The sequence below is a fragment of the Nuphar pumila genome, chromosome 11, assembly GCF_984573655.1.
Source record: "Nuphar pumila chromosome 11, dmNupPumi1.hap1.1, whole genome shotgun sequence".
NCBI lineage: Eukaryota > Viridiplantae > Streptophyta > Magnoliopsida > Nymphaeales > Nymphaeaceae > Nuphar > Nuphar pumila.
This window is the reverse complement of record NC_143259.1, coordinates 118,268,043-118,285,498: the sequence shown is the minus strand read 5'-3', so window position 1 is coordinate 118,285,498 and position 17,456 is coordinate 118,268,043. Positions and strand designations below refer to the sequence as shown.

Here is a 17,456-nt window from a genome sequence, read left to right as displayed (position 1 = left end):
TGCCACAGCATTCTCCCATGATCCTTTGGGTTTCTATTGCACTGCTTACATGGTGTTTTTCCTTTTCATGTCACGGTACTTGCGTGAGAAATACTTAGGCTTAAGAGGGTGGCCCCCTTTCTAAAACCTTCATGACCTGACTTTCTTTGTTTGGTGATGGCTTGATGGCTTCACTTTTATTCATATTATTGAGCGCCACAATAAGTGAAGGGTCTTTTAATTCTTGGATGGATTTCATCTGCTTTCAACTTTAAGCTCAACGGTTAATGTGTTGTCACATGCAAAGGCATGTAAAGGTAAAGAAGTCTTTTCTCAAAGTATCATACATCATTTCATATTTGCCAAATTGCATTCCTGCTTTTAGAAATCCTTGGTTCCTTTCCTCCCACCGATTCTTAAGGTTACTCATCCAAACTTTTTGCCAAAAACATGTTTTCAAACTTGCATGAATATTCTTTTCCTCTACCCATTCTTTGTATGCTAGTAGAAGTGGTTGTGGTTGTTTGAGAGAGAGCGAGAGAGTCCAAATAACAAAGAATTTTAGGGAAAAGCAAATGAATCACAGGCTTATTGTAGAAACCCCGTTACAAGTATATTATATGAAGGGCATTATTTTCTTCCGTATGTAAGTTTAGGATATTTTTCCACTTTGACCAAAAGAATGGATGTTTTGATTCTTTGTTTCAAAGCTGATTCTTAGGTCAGTCATGCACGTGTTACCTTTCCCCCTCTTTAATAAAGGTTATTTGGCTTTGAAAATGAAAAGAAAGAAAGAAAGAAAGAAAGAAAAAATAAAGAAATAAAGAAAGAGGTGCATGTGCATCTGGATTCTTGCGAATTACACTCCCACTTCATGCCTTTTAATATTTTGGTGATGTACCCATCGTTTTGCCATGAATGTCTAATTTGATAGGAATTTTGATTTGATTTTTTTTCTTTTATATATATTTAAGAAACCACTTTTAGCGAAACAGGTTATATGTTTCCATCCTGAACACGTAGGTGTGCGTTCTCGGGTCTGAATGAGCACCACGTATGTAAGCACGTGGGGCTCGTTTCTCCGTGCGTGTCGGCATCACTTAGCATCGAAGTTCGGTGCATTTGTAAAGACTTAAGTACCTTTTCCGCCATTAGCATCATAAAATGACGTTTCGAGTGAAGGATAAAAATGTTCTCTCACCAGAGTTTGCAAATACTTAAGTACCCTTTCCCGCCATTAGCGTTATAAAATGACGTTTTGAGTAAAGAACAAAAATGTCCTCCCTCCAGAGTTTGCAAATTCTTAAGTACCCTTTCCCGCCATTAGCGCCATAAAATGATGTTTCGAGTAAAAGACAAAAATGTCCTCCTGCTAGAAATGGTTAAAATCATCATTATTTTTGCCCTAAAGAGTAAACTTCTCTACATTAACAGGAGCTCCTCGCAATATGTTGCCCTAAACGTTCTGGATCACCCTTTGACGACGCACCATCTACTGTAACAAAAGCTCCCTTTGACGATACAACCTTTGTCGTCATCTGCTGCCGTCGGAGCACCCTTTGTCGTCGTCTGCTATCATTGGAGCACCCTTTGATGTCATCTGTTGCCGTCGGAGCACCCTTTGTCATCGTCTGCTATCATTGAAGCACCCTTTGACGTCGTCTGCTGCCGTCGAAGCACCCTTTGTCGTCATCTGCTGTCATTGGAGCACCCTTTGACGTCATCTGCTCCCGTCGAAGCACCCTTTATCGTCGTCTGCTGTCGTCAAAGCACCTTTTGACATCGTTTGTTGTCGTTGGAGCACCCTTTGTCGTTGTTTGCTGCCGTCAAAGCATAGTCGGAGCACCGTTGCCACCATCGGCTGCATCTACCTTCTAGGTGTTTCTTCTCCACTGTCGGATTAGCAAAACTTGTGTCCTAAAAGGTGAGTTTTGTGTAAGTTTTCGTTATGTAAACAAATTAATTTGTAAATCCGAATGTTAAATCTTACAAGTGGTTATACTATACATGCTAAATAACACCTATTTTTATACTGAAGCAAGAGTCGTGAAATGCGACGATATGTACTTATGAAGGCTAAATTTCTACAACGATTTGTAAGTTTGAAATTAACAAAGAGTTATACATTTAATCCAGTAGCTATTTGTTCGATGCAGCAACGATTTATACGTTTGAAGCAATAGCGATTTACGATTTATGAGTCATGATTTATATATTTAAAGCATCAATGATTTATACATTTAATGCAATAGTGATTTATGATTTACAACAATATGTATTTATGAAAGATTCGATTTCTACAACGATTTGTATGTTTGAAGGAGCGCTTTGTACGTTCGATGCAACAATGATTTATATGTTTGAAGCAATAGTCATGTATATTTATGATTTATGAAGTTACCACGATTTGTACTTAAGTTTATTAAATTGTACTACGATGTTTACTTATGAAGCCAAAACGTTACAACGATATGTACTTATAAAGGGTGTGATTTGTACAACGATTTATACGTTTGAAGCAACAACGATTTATACGTTTGATGCAGTAGCGATGTATAATTATGAAGTTACCTTGATTTGTACTTAATTTTGCTAAATCGTACTACAATGTTTATTTATGAAGCCAAATATTACGACGGCTTGTAATGTTGGTGATTGTTTAACGAATGTGATAATTTGTAATAATATATACTTGAGAAAGCGGTTATAACATACAATGATGCGGTTAAATTTATGTGTTGTGCAGGTTAGCAATAACTACAATTCGTAAGATAAGAAAGCCTTCGTCGTTTGAGGGGATGACTCTTAGAGAAATCATTCGCCAATCCGATATATGTGAGGGTTATGTAAAGAACATTGAAGGAACAAATTGTTGGATATTTATTATGCGAAACCTGATCCTTCAGATATTGAAGATGAGAAAGATGAGGAAGAACTAAAGATGAAGAAGAAGAAGAAGGATGACAAAGAGAAGGAAAAACAAAGGAAGAAGGAGGAGGAGAATGAAAACTACGTGCACTTATGAGGCAAAAGGATTTCTTCTTGCCGACCATGCAAAATTAAATTTAGATGCACATCATTCTTCATGTTATCTGTCATAATCGTCAGTTGCATCACACTATACTATGCATCAAATTGTTATTTACCGTGCCAATAAAAAAAATGACTTATCGTATATGTGTGTTGACAATAGTGATTCAAGGGACAATGATTTAATGACATCTACGATGCTGCAAAATGATTTCAATTTTAATCGCTAAATGAACAACGATTTGAATACACATATCACCACCGCAATCATGCAACAATGTAAATAGTATGTTAAATACAAATATCATACAAATTGACACTAGCAAACACATAGTATGTTACAAATCGATATACATATCACATAATATATTACAAATCGATACAAAAATTCAGCATAATAGCTTACAAATCGATATTAACAAACAAAACAATATCTTGCAAATCAATAGTATGTTACTACAACCGCGATTTGCGTTATACTATTCCAATATTTTCTATATAAAGGCAAATCAGTGTTGCTTACATAGACGTCATTGCTTAAATCACAAATATCGCAATCGGAATCCAGGTCTCACAAGGCATATCGATTTTTGACAATGAGCGGGATGTGAAACGATGTTTCTTTTATAAATGAATGACACATATTTTTTTAACAAAGGCAAATTGTTGTGGTGATTTATGATTTACACATTTAAAGCAACAACGATTTATACATTTAATGTATTAGAGATTTATGATTTATAAAGTTACCAAGATTTGTAATCAAGTTTGCTAAATCATACAATGATGTTTAATGTTGAAGTCCAACTTATGAACGGTGTGATATCTACGTCGATTTATACATTTGAAGCAGCGATTTGTATGTTTAAAGCAGGAACCCTAAAACCCTTAATGCCTAAACCCTAACCCTAAAACCTAAACCCTAACCCTAAACCCTAAAACTCTAAACCTAAACCCTAACCCTAAACCCTTAACCTAAACCCTTAATATCTTACTAAACCCTAACCCTAAACCCTTAATATCTTACTAAACCCTAATGCTAAACCATAAACCCTTAATATATTACTAAACCTTAAACCCTAAACCCTAACTTTAAACCCTAAACCCTTAACATCTTACTAAACCATAACCCTAGACCCTAAACCCTTAACATAAACCCTAAGCCCTTAATATCTTACTAAACCCTAAACCTAAATCCTAAACCCTTAATATCTTACTAAACCCTAAACCCTAAACCCTAAACCCTAAACCCTAACCCTAACCCTAACCCTTAATATCTTACTAAACCGTAATGTCAAACCATAAACCCTTAATATATTACTAAACCCTAAACCCTAATCCCTTAATATCTTACTAAACCATAAACCTAGACCCTAAACCCTAAACCTTAACCCTAACCCTAACCCTAACCCTAACCCTAACCCTAACCCTAAACCCAAACCCTTAACCTAAATCCTAAACCATTAATATCTTATTAAACCTTAATATATTTGTAAACCCTAAACCTTAAACCCTAAACCCTAACCCTAAAACCTATAAACTAAACCCTCGATTATGAAGATGATTCGGTATATCGATTTATAAGCTATAAACAGAAATTTCCATATCGATTTATATGATATTTGATTATCGATTTGCGTTATACTATGACAATATTTTCGTAATAAAGGCAAATCGACTAAACATTACAACGATTTTTAAGATATCAATAGGATTTGCCATGTTGATTTAAGAAAATGTTTTGATTCTTAATATCGATTTAAGATATTGTTTTGATTCTCAATATTGATTTTTAAGATATTAAAATGAATTTTCAAATTGATTTAAGATATTGTTCTGAATCTTAATATCAATTTCTGTGCTGATTCTTGATATCGATTTAAGTTATTGTTTTGATTCTTAATAATGATTTATATGTTATTGTTATGATTCTAAATATTGAGTTATATGTTGATTTTGTATATCGATTTATAAGCTATCAACATGAATTTCCATATCGATTTGTATGATGCTATGACAATATTTTCGTAACAAAGGCAAATAGACTAAACCGTTGTCACTGAATAAATCGTTGTAATGATCAACGTTCGTAAATAAAAATCAAACAATCGTTTAGCGTTGTGTATATCGAAAATGCCATTGATTTGCTTTTACGAGCTGTTTCTATCGCGATTTACACAGTTGAGTTAATAAACGTCTGAAACAGTGAATTATGAAACGTAAAAGCAATCTACTAGTAATGAATCACTTTGCATAAATTTTGATAAACGACTAAAATGATTTGCACAAATGCGCTCTGTACTCATGCACCGCGATTTTTATTCAGATGTGGCTGACATAGACGTCATTGTGTAAATCGTTATACCATCGCGATTTACACAATGACGTCTGTCTTTTAGACAATGAGCTTTGTCTAAGTGAATGACACGTACCATCATGATTTACACAATGACGTATGAAAGTCACGTGCTATCGCGATTTGCTTTTACAAACAGATATCGTTCTCGCCATAATTTCGTAACTATAAATCCACATGATTTAAAACCATATTCACATATAAAAAATATTAGAATTTAGATACAATACATCATGACCAATGGTTTGGCTCAGATACAATACATGACCATCATAAAAAAGAAAACAGATATCATCACAAGTATGAAACCCACGTCCAAATTATTGATAAGATTCTAATGCAATCCAGGTGCGAGAATGTGAAAAGCTATTTATGGGAGTACATTTTCGTCAAACACATATCTATCTTTATGAGACTCTCATTTTTATAGAAGCGATCACCAAAACATCTGTATCGTTCATCGTCGAGTTCATTTTCTGCTGTAAAACGATTCTATTTGTAGCTACAAGTACCAGAATTCAAATCGCGATGGGTATGTTGTAGAAATCAATACATCATGTTGTTGTAACCAAAGAATATATTCCTCTATTCTTCATGTTGTTCGACCTCTTCCTTCTCAAATGGTTTCTTAGATCCATAGGTGTGAATGATATATTCTCGCGACCACCATCTATACACGCGCACAAATTATATGTCTTCCTTGGTGCAATGCCGACACTATCAACTATTTCAGCAACTACAACATGCACTTCGATTGCTTTACGATGTTACCTTAACATATGAGTCATAAAAGAAGGGGCTAATTCATGGTTATGATCATTGATCAAAGTACGAACTACATATTTCCCATTCGGAAGTCTTTTTAATACCATTCTCGCTGAACAACCACATCTTGAATCTGGCTTGCTTCTTGTTGGATTTTCACTTGACTTCTTTCGACCTTGATTAGAACAAACATATGCTTTTCTCACCACGATACCTTGTGCATTTTTTGCCCAAGAATACCTTCTAACACTGAATCCAAGTTTTAAGGCATAATCATTGTAAAATTTGTATGCAACTTTCTCATTATTAAACTGCATTTCCTCTACGGGAACAGAGTCAAGTGTAATATCATGTAGACTTGAGGTGACTGCATCTTTTGTCAAGTGCACTGTCATGATCGTCTACCTTATTATTGAATTGCATTTTGTCTGATGGAATATCATTATCGAATTGCATTTCGTCTGCTGGAATATTCAAGTCTAGAGTGAATCCAATGTCAGCACCCTTATTATCATGTGCATCAATAGTGCACATATTCACTTCTTCAGATGCGTCGATAGTACGGATGTTCGTTGCTCCATGACTTTCCAGTGATTGAGACACATCATCTTCACTGCAACCAGTTGATATGCTTAACACTGTCATAAGCAAAACATCAATTTGCGTTAGCCAGCACATATGTTTACAGCAATTCAGCAAAATATATTACAAATCGATAATAACAATCAAAACAATATCTCAAAAATCGATACTGAAAAATAAATAACATCTTACAAATCGATTTACAGAAATTCAACATAATATATTACAAATCGAGATTAACAAGCAAAACAATATATCATAAATCGACACTAGAAAACACATAATATCTTACAGACCGAGTACGACAATTCAACATAATATATTACAAATCGATATTAACAAACAAAACAATATCTCACAAATTGACACTGGAAAACACATAACATCTTACAAATCGATATACGAAAATTCAACAAAATATATTACAAATCAAGATTTTCAACCGAAACAATATCTTATAAATGAATCTAGAAAATACATAATATCTTACAAATCCATATACGACAATTCCGCATAATATATTACAAATCGATATTATCAAGCGAAACAATATCTCACAAATCGACACTAGAAAATACATAATATATTATAAATGGATATACGGCATTTCAACCTAATATATTACAAATCGATATTAATAAACAAAAAAATATCTCACAAATCGATATACATATTATTACAACCGCGATTTGCGTTACATTGAATATACTGAGTGAATGGACGATACCGGATGGGGTAGAGGCCCTTGCTAGCATCTATAACCAAGCATTCTTGTCAACAGGTCCCAGCGTCTTATAAATGTCTTCAAGTTTTCAATCATTGAAACGATAAAATCTACCTGCAATAACAAAACAATGCCTTAATGATACTTACGATGACATACGTTCTTCAACAATAGCATGATGACATGGAAAAATACTCACGATGTGACCTTAATGGCACTTGTTGGAATGTTTGTGCTTCCATACTGCCTAACGAAAACGAAAAAGAAGAGAAGATTGTAAAAAGAGATGGCTGACAAATCTTCCTATAACGCCCACCAATGATCGAACCAGTTGTTCGATATATAGTTATCTCTACGAGGTAAGAACAAACCCAAAAAAGTTTTTTATCTAACACAAGGCAAGAACGAGAAGGCGGTCATGTGTTGTAACACAAGCTAAAAACAAAGGCGGAATGTGCAAATCTATTTACGAGGAGCGGGAGGACATTTTTTTCGTCCAACGCATATCTATCTTACGAGAGGACATTTGTATATGTTATTTTATTATAAAGTCATCGTGGGTAACATTGGCATATGAAGTATCGCAAGTCCCAAAATATTCATCCATGCACGGGAACACACAATTTGTGTTCCCGAGAGAATACACAACACCCTCTCCCTTTTAGAACCATACCTAGTGTCTGCCTGCCCTACTTACGATCACTGTCCAGCTTAAAATTTATGGGCTCAATCCAACAAAATACTGAGAAAATTTCATTTAGAGACCAACCCTTAGCACCCAAGTTCCAAGAATGGGCCTCACGTGTTTCTGAATTTTCTGATATAGGCCTTTGTTTTCTTGAAAGCTGCCAAACGCAGACCTACCTTTATTATTACCAATTGGCCCAAGTTAAATCTAAGTCAAACTACAATAACAACATTCATAATCAATAGCTATAAATACTTACCCTTTCTTTTTTGTGAGGATAAATCGCCATTTTTCACCTTCAAGGGACAATCCAAGGAACCTAAAAAGAATCATGTTTTTCAAGATGAGGATGTCGACTTGAGGTCTCTATTTGATATCAGGAATTAAAAAAAAAAGTCAGGCTTATTTCAAGAATTAGGAGAAAAATGTCGGCTCCTAAAAAGAATTTTCCTTATTACATTCAAGCACCTACTCTATTAAATGCATTTTAAATACCTGGTTGGGGCAACTAAGGCTGAGTAATTGTCTCGTCAACTTGGAGTTTTACACATTGTTTTAAAACCAAGTGATGGTCACTCGGCTCGTTCACTAATGACTCGGCTTGGTCAACTAGAGGCCATGTTAACTTTATATATATATATATATATATATATATATATATATATATATATATATATATATATATATATATATATATATATATACTATCTATATTTTATAGTATTTTATTAATATATAATAGATATTATATAATATGTTTTATAATATATTTAATGTGTAATTATATATATATATATATGCATGACTCGCCCATGACTCTCGCCGAGTTTTGTAAAAACCAAGTTTAACCTGAGCGATCCGAGCCGAGTCACTGGGTTGACTGGGCGCGTTTTTAAACCATGGTTTTACCTCACAAAGAGGCGAGCCCATTAAGTGACCGGGTTCTGGTGAGGGTTTACTTTTGCCACAAAAAACAAGGTTTTTATTTAAGCTGAAATTTAATTCTGATTTGGTAAAGAGGCAAATGACATGACACCAAACGTTCTTTTAAGTAGGCCAATAAGATTTGGGAAGCTGTAAATGAGGGATATGCTTTTTTTTTATATATATTATTAAAGTAGGACAGTAACAAGTTGAAGGCAATGTGGGGTCTATTTGAACAGTCGCATTGATGAAGTTGGAAACTCTCACATTAACCTTGGGGACCAAACCTTCCAATGGCTGTTTCAAGCGAAATTGGTAATCTTCAAAACCAACAAGCTGAAGTTTACTCTTGATTTCATGTGTCATAGAAAACAAGGACCAATCTACGATCTTGAATCGTCTATGAGAAAGTAAGTTCTAATATTTGGTGCTGTTTGAAGCGATGATTATAATGTTCCACCTTTTCACAGCAGATTTGGTCATCATCATTGTGGTTTTCTCTACTTGGAGAAATGATGGGTCTTTCATGCGGTTTTAGAAAAAATCAGGGAACCTTATGGGGGCAGAATTCAAGAACTAAATGCTGTGCTTTCAGCTTGGGCTGCAATGATGATTGAGGGTTGCCCACCTGATTTAGGAATTTTATTTTTTTGATACGTGCCTGCTGCTATGTTGCAACCATCATGCCACTAATTAATTAAATTAGAAGGTTTGAACCACCTGAACCTTTCTCAGTGATGAGCCCGTTGGTTGAATTGGAACGTGTGGAGCACCATGCATGATCCATGGTGGTCTGTATTTCTTACAAAAAGGAAGATATATATATATATATATATATATATATATAGCCTTTTATCGGTGGGTGTTGCTCAAAACTATCCTTATGGTTTTTTTTTTATCTATTTTTCATTTTTCTTTGAGATGGTGGGTGTTGGGTTCTTTACAAAAATTTAGTCCTACATCAAGGTTTTTTAAAAACCTTTTGTCCTTGTAGAGAGTGGGTGATGCCTTTAAAAGGCAAGGCTTTTAAGGGCATTAGATCTTGAGTCTTTACCCTTAAATCTTGAATTTTTGAATTTTGATTTGACTTTTTTTTAGTACTTAAAATGAATTTAATCTTTAAGTCTAAAAATGTCTTTGACCAGTTTATTTATGAACCTTGACTTTGTATTGAATCTTTTTGGATCCCTTTGAATCTTATTCTAATCCATTTAGACTTTACCTGACTTTTTTGCATGGGCATTAAAGATTCATACGATATCATTGGCTTGATTGACACTGACTCGATCAAGGTCAAAATTGACCTTGCTAAGGTCATTTTTGTCTCTTTTTGATGCCCTTCTTGGGCTAGCAGTTTAAGCTTTTATGGCTATGGCCCATTAAAGCTAGCGTCATGGGTGACCTGAGGCTAGGGCCTATATAAACCTTAACCCTATCCCATTTTTCTCATCTCATCCTCAGCCCTATGCTCTTTACTCTCCCATAAGCTCTGTACTCTTACTCTTCTTTTGGTTGTTCAGAGTTCGAGTAGTTCGGATTCAATCTTGAGATTCATATTCGGTTATAGTTCTCCTATCTTAAATTCAGATTTGATTACAGTTCGAATTTTATCTTGAGATTCAGATCCGATTGTAATTCATATTTATTTTTAAGATTCAGATCCAATTATTGTTCTGATAAATGACATATAAATTTGTAATTGAAATAAGGCATGCCTTAGTCATAAGTTGGACATGAGCATGTTCTTTTTTAACATAAATAAAGTGAATGATGGCATTACATAATATATTGCATTTTTACTTCACTTTGGAGTATGTTATGAATTGTTAGTTTCATATATTTATGTAAATGATTATCTTATATATGAATGGCTATGAAATTGAATGCCATGAATTAAAATGAGAATGATTTTGAGTTTTCATGCATACAAGTGATGCATTTATGAATGTCATGAAATGAATGATGATTTATGTGATTGAATATCATGTTCTTATTATGATGTGAATTCTCTTGACTCTCATTTCTAAAATGATGAAAATTATACTTGACTGCATCATTTCAACTTGAATTGCATTCTTCAAGTTTAGTTTTGGTTTTCTACGGGCATGTGGTTGATGCCTTACAATATTTACAGATAACCTCATGGAGGATTGAAGCGAAGTGCGGGTTGCTACGTGGCTAAAAACTTCACTTTTACCTACTACGATTCTTGGAGGGATTAGGCAAAAGTTTGAGATCATTAAAAACTTGCATAAATTTTACTTTTTGTCTGAATCCTTACATTTAAAGAAATATAATATTTTAGAATGAGAATATTTTTAAATTCTATCATTTCATTCCTATTATGTTCTTGCATATGGTTTAAAACTTTAAATATTTACATAAATCCTCAATTATCTTAAATCATGATATGTTTTGTCTTCCGTATTTTTCTTTTTCACGTGTGAGAAACCTTTAGAGTAATAGTCTCAATCAAGTTGTGTTTATAAATGATTATATATTGAATCTGATACTGAGAGGTTAATATACACTTGTTCTTGCACTCAAGTAGGTCGTCTAGTATTTGAAACAGTTGGAATGTGACCATAGATGAATGTGTTGATATATTACTTTCGAAAATCATGTGAATTGTTTATATAAATAAAAAGCTTAAAAATTTTCTTAAAATTTAGACTTTGAGAAAGTTTTTTAAAAAATAGATTTTTGAGGGACATTACACTAAAGAAGGATTGAGGACGGAGACAGGGCAGGGCAAGACAAGGCGAGGATCGAGGATGGGGCCGAGCAGAAGAAAGCCTAAGTCCTTCCCCGCACATCTTTTGGTTTTAACTTTCATTCCTGCCTCCATTCCTGTTTCATGTCCTCCATCTCGAGTCCAAACAAGATGAGGCAGAGCAGGGTTCCATCCCTAGTTATTGCATGCAAGACAAACACTTCAACGATCTAAGGTCTATAAAATAGAACATATATAATATATTTATTACTAGTTATTAAGCTTATATGAGTCCAGAAGAGTTGAACACCTGTTTATTGTGTTCGGCTTGCCTAGCCTCATTCAAGTGAGCTCTTTATGAGCCCAAGACAAGCCAAGCCATCAGCAAGTACACCCAACTTCAGCCGTGTGGCAAGGGGCCGCATGAACGTTTTCAAATTTATGTTCATGGTGCCGGATCTGGATTCAGTATTAGCATCTCAAATCAGATCTAGATTGGTATCACCTGAGTTTGAACCAGATCCGACCCGTTAACACCCCTAGACCCATCCCCCACCAGAGCACAGGTTAAGGTGGGAAGGAGGGGCACTGGTCCGCCAAATTTTGCGATATGGGGTGTCTCAACCCGACATTACTGTTCCCTAGCTGCTTGGTCTCATCCATTCGGAGCTCCAAATTGAGGGGTTCCATTGCTTTCAAGACTGTTGCTAGTCATGCTTTAGCCCCTACCCTCTTACTCAATCCCTGCAGAGCTTCGGTTTTGCGTTCACAGCGCTCCCTTATTAGTAGACTGGAGTGTAGGACATGCTGTACAAGTACAAACTCTGCACTCTCTTCTCCTCCAAATGCTTGGTATGCTCTTCTCTAGCATCCTATTCAGTACAATCCCTCTTGTTTGGATGTTCAGTTTTGTGGGTTCTCAATTTCGTGATTCTTATTGGTTTCTTCTGATTTTTGTTTTTCTTTGTGATTTTATTCTTGTGGGGATTGTTTGGTTTACCATGTTTGGTGCCTGCTGAAAGAAAACAAATGCTTGTGGTATTTGGTGGACATAAATGAAGCTTAAGATTATTCATCTCTTATTGAATGAGGTTTTTGGGTTTTCCTTGGTTTGATATATTGAGAATTAAGGAAGATTATGCGATTTTTCTTACATGAAAAAGCTTTATGGAAACCAGACTAATTTCGATTGAGCATCATATTTAACGAATGGTTTTGTCCCTTGTACGTTTGTATTACTATGATTGGTCATTGGGGTAACCCATTTGGTTTCTTAACAGCATGAAGGTGATTCGGATTTGGATTCTGTACTAATTTTGATATGTCGTCCTCTAGTTTCCCTATATATGATGAGGTCAAGGCTTTGTGCTCCTCATGATCGATGGAGATGGTTATTTTTACTTTGGTTTGTAGATTCAGTTGTCATGCTTAGATTGTTAGGAAGCATTCCATGGAAAACATGAAGGAATAAACATATATCAAGCACATAACAGGAAATACAATAAGAGAGAACATGAAAGACATAGGAAAGAACATGAGAAATTGTCAATATGAGAGGCATGGAAGTTTGTACAAAGTACACGCATGTTATATCAGAAGCCTCCAATGGACTTTTAGCCTGAAGATTGTCTGGAAAAGTTTGAATTTCATGTAATTGACAATGTCATCAACTGTAGCTTCTCAATTGGATATCCAATCAGTTATTTCACTATCACTTATTTCATGTTGATAGGCTGTGCACTCTGTTTGTCATTAAAATTTGTGGTCTTGATTTGGTTGCAGCAATCCTGAATATGACCGCTTACTCCCATGTCCATCACATAATAGACTACCGAGGGTGGAACATCTAGTAGTTCTAGGAGGAGGACCTGTTCTTGACTATATTTGTAAAGCTTTGAATCTCCCTCCTCTGTAAGTACAGATGCCTGGTCTTTTACCAATAATCCGTACCACAATTATGCTTTCATATTGTAAAACGTGACAAAGAGAAGACTTATAATTTCTCATGAAGGTATGTTGCAGATCTCATCCATTTTGGGGCTGTTTATTATGCATTGGTGTGTCCTGAACCTCCTGCAAGTGCCACAGCTGAGCAAATCCGGTTGTTCAAGGAAGTTACTGATCCTGCAGTTCTTAAGAAAAGAACATCTATCAAGGGTAAAACTGTGCGGGAAGCACAAAAGACATTCAGAATAACTCATGTTAACGAGTTTGTAGAAGCTGGAACCTATTTACGCGTACATGTACACCCAAAACGTTTCCCAAGGTAAATGACTTGGTAACCAATATTCTGTAATTAGTTCATACTTCAAATTGATTAATTTGTTTGGATATTTCAAAAGTTCTTGGTACCTGAGATACACCACCATGGCATCAGTTTAACTTCATCTTGTGTATTTAGCATAAATTTGTTATTTAGCATGTGAAGGACATGACTATGAGATTATGAAACTTGATATCTCGGTTCAGGTGTTATGAAATTGATTGGAAATCAAGGATTATTGCAACAACTGAATCTTATGTTGTTCTTGACAAACCTGCTGGTACTTCAGTAAGTAATTCATTTATTTCTTGCACTTAACATCATCACCTTTCATCTTTTATGATATCAATGAATGTTGATAGGTTGGTGGAACAACAGACAATGTAGAAGAAACCTGTGCAACATTTGCCTCACGTGCTCTGGGCTTATCTATTCCCTTAAAAACGACCCATCAGATTGATAATTGCACTGAAGGCTGGTGAGTGATCCTGAATAAACTTGAGATGAAAATGAAGACCTCATACATTGTCTTACTGTTTCAAATTATTTACTTACAGTGTTGTGTTTGCTAAAACAAAGGAATACTGCTCCGTTTTTCATGGAAAGATTAGGGTATGTGTATATGAACTATTGGTTCTCAGGAAAGAGTTATCAGCTTTTATATTAAGCTAAATCAATATAATCAGAGTTGAATATACTTCTAATCTTTCATGATTCTAATGACCTTAGTTTTAAATCTTGATATCTGCAAGCCAGGAAAAACAAGTTAAAAAGCTCTATCTTGCTCTTGCTGCTGCACCTGTTCCTGTTGGAATAATCTCTCATTATATGCGACCAGTCAATATAGCCCCAAGGATTGTATCAAGAGGTAAAATTTGATGCTTTAATATAATCATTGAATATGGATATTAGCTTTTCCTCTGGGGATCTTATTTGAGCTACATCTTGAAGAATTATTCCTTCACATCTTTGTATACTTTTTCCTTTTCTATGTGCTGCAAATGGTGTGATGAACTTTATGGTAAGATAAGAAGGGGAAAGCAAGGTCCTTTCTAACAAAGTTTAGAAAAGCAAGCTCTTTAAATATATCCCTTACTACAAAAACACCTAACCAACGCCCAACTTTTGTCTTTATCCACTATTGGAGAAACTTGCGTCTTTGGTTTTTCTGTAGTATTTCTTGTACTATGTATGCAACAATTATCACCTAGATCTAGCCCCTGGTACACATCTGCCACACCTATTTCTATTCTGATAGGCAAAGCAATCAGGTGAATGACTTTTGGGGTTGCTTCTCAAGGGCACTATTTGTCTTTTAGTGTTAGTCATCATCTTTTGACTCCTACATAATGGATCTTGCAATTGGGCAACAGTAATAGTAAATAGACAATCCTAGACATATCAGAGGGTTTAATATAACTTCCACTGATCAGATGTATATCAATGCAAGATATGCGCATATTAAGGCACAGATTTTTCTACTAGAGAAATAGATTTCTCGCACACATGCCGGCAGAGAGCCACTACCACCACATGCTGCCCCCCCCCCCACACACACACACACAGCAGAGGCATGCATGCCTGCATGCACCTTTATCTCTAGCAAGACTTACTGAATAATCAAGTATATAAATTTTAAAGACAGAAAGAAAAGATTAAAGAGCACATAGAGAAGGAGAATGTGCAGGCCTATAAATGGTAACTGAAACCACTCACTGAAATATTCAACAGCACCCCTTTACATTCATGATGCAAAATTTCCCCTTTTCAGATTACACCTCTTACATGGTAATTAGATCAATGAAAAATGTCTATATATTGTCAGCCTTTGCAATCCTTAAGCTAGTTAATTTGGTTTGCTTCTATTTTTTATGGTCCAACTCTGTATTTTGGCTTGTAGGTTTTATTAAAGGATGGCATTTATGTCAACTTGAGGTACTGGAATGTCGAGAGGTGCCATGGACAAATGCTGCTATTTCAGCACAATATTGTGTCGAAGATTGTGGATGGCCATCAAAAGATGTTGCTTATGAATGCAAAATCAATCTGTTAACCGGCAAAACCCACCAGGTGCTGGATCACTTTCTCTCTTCATCTTCTCAAATTTTGACTTAAAATGCATACTGGTAGCATAAGAGGCGTTAGGTAAAAAGAAATACTTTTGAATTATGCATATTTTTTCACCCATCACCCTGGACCATTTCATCTCCTCAAGTTTTCCGCCTCATTCTGGGGATCGTCATGCCTGATCCCAGAGATTTTCTGATATATCGATTGTCATCATGATGAGATTCTTCCGCATATGCAGATCAGAGCACAACTGGCTGCCTGTGGTGCTCCGATAGTTGGTGATTCAATGTACATGCCTGCTGTGGTGAAGGAGATGAAGGATCCAGTCGTCAATCCATTTGCCATGCAGGATATGAGTCGGGAAGATAGAGAAAAATCTATAGCAGAGTGGATTTCTCACCACGGGAAGGAGCCAAGTGTGGCAATTGGTTTGCAAGCTTGTCAGATCTCTTGGGATGAAGGGGACCATTTTTACACCGCAGGAGCACCTTGGTGGAGGTGACTGAAATCATGAGATTCTGAGTTCATCCTTAACCAGGGGATGTGTCTATTTTTATGTTTCACAATGACTGACTCAGAGATGTCTACATTGTTTGGTTCACATGAACCGACTTTGAGATTTATGACTATTTTTTGTTTCACATGGATTTGGTGCTTAGGAGAAGCAAGATGCAGCGTGATTTGGAAGTAAAACAACTCTATAGTTGAAGAGCAAAATAGCAATTCATCCCATTCTTATAAAATTTTATAACTCTGGCAAATTAGTAATGGATTCTTTTGTTGCTTGTGTATTGTCATGCGTGGAACACAGTTTTATGATAAGTGGAACTTGCAATTTGATATGGCCAAAATGCGTGATTTAGCTGAAGTAGACAACGACGGTTGAGGAGATCGTTAAGGAGAATTGAAAATAAAGCAGAAGTTGCTAAGAGAGACTTTGGGGGATCAGTATGTTCCAACATGGGTGCGGGGGAGTTGTGGTTCTTCCATGTTTGCAATATGGGGCTGCCAGGGAGGTGGGGGTTGTGGTGACATTGGAAAGAATAGTTTTGTGCAGCTAAATCTAAAACCAATTCATAAATCTCACTGATCACAAAGCTATACAAGGAAAAACACGTCTCTCTCTCTCTCTCTCTCTCTCTCTCTCTCTCTCTCTCTCTCTCTCTCTCTCTCTCTCTCTCTCTCAGGTACAAAATGCAGGCATACCGTAGTCCAAATAAAGTTCGTTCTTTTTTCCTTTGATAGGATAAAGCTGGGTGTGATATGAACTACATATTGGCTCAAATATTGTTTCTATTGGACACGTTTGAGATAACCAGCAAATATAATGCATTTTTGGTCTTTCTCTATTGACCATGTTGA

At 35.6% G+C, this 17,456-nt stretch overlaps 1 protein-coding gene across 1 annotated transcript; it reads left to right on the top strand.

Annotated features, from left to right (window-relative positions):
• Positions 1-12,371: 12,371 nt before the first annotated feature.
• On the top strand, positions 12,372-16,844 carry LOC149823107 (Pseudouridine synthase family protein). Its single transcript, XM_089980436.1, has 9 exons — positions 12,372-12,613; positions 13,544-13,672; positions 13,773-14,027; positions 14,231-14,312; positions 14,387-14,502; positions 14,582-14,636; positions 14,781-14,892; positions 15,925-16,094; positions 16,333-16,844. The coding sequence occupies exons 1-9, from the start codon at positions 12,372-12,374 to the stop codon at positions 16,594-16,596; spliced, it is 1,425 nt and encodes a 474-aa protein (XP_089836562.1). The 3' UTR covers positions 16,597-16,844.
• The last annotated feature ends 612 nt before the right edge of the window (positions 16,845-17,456 follow it).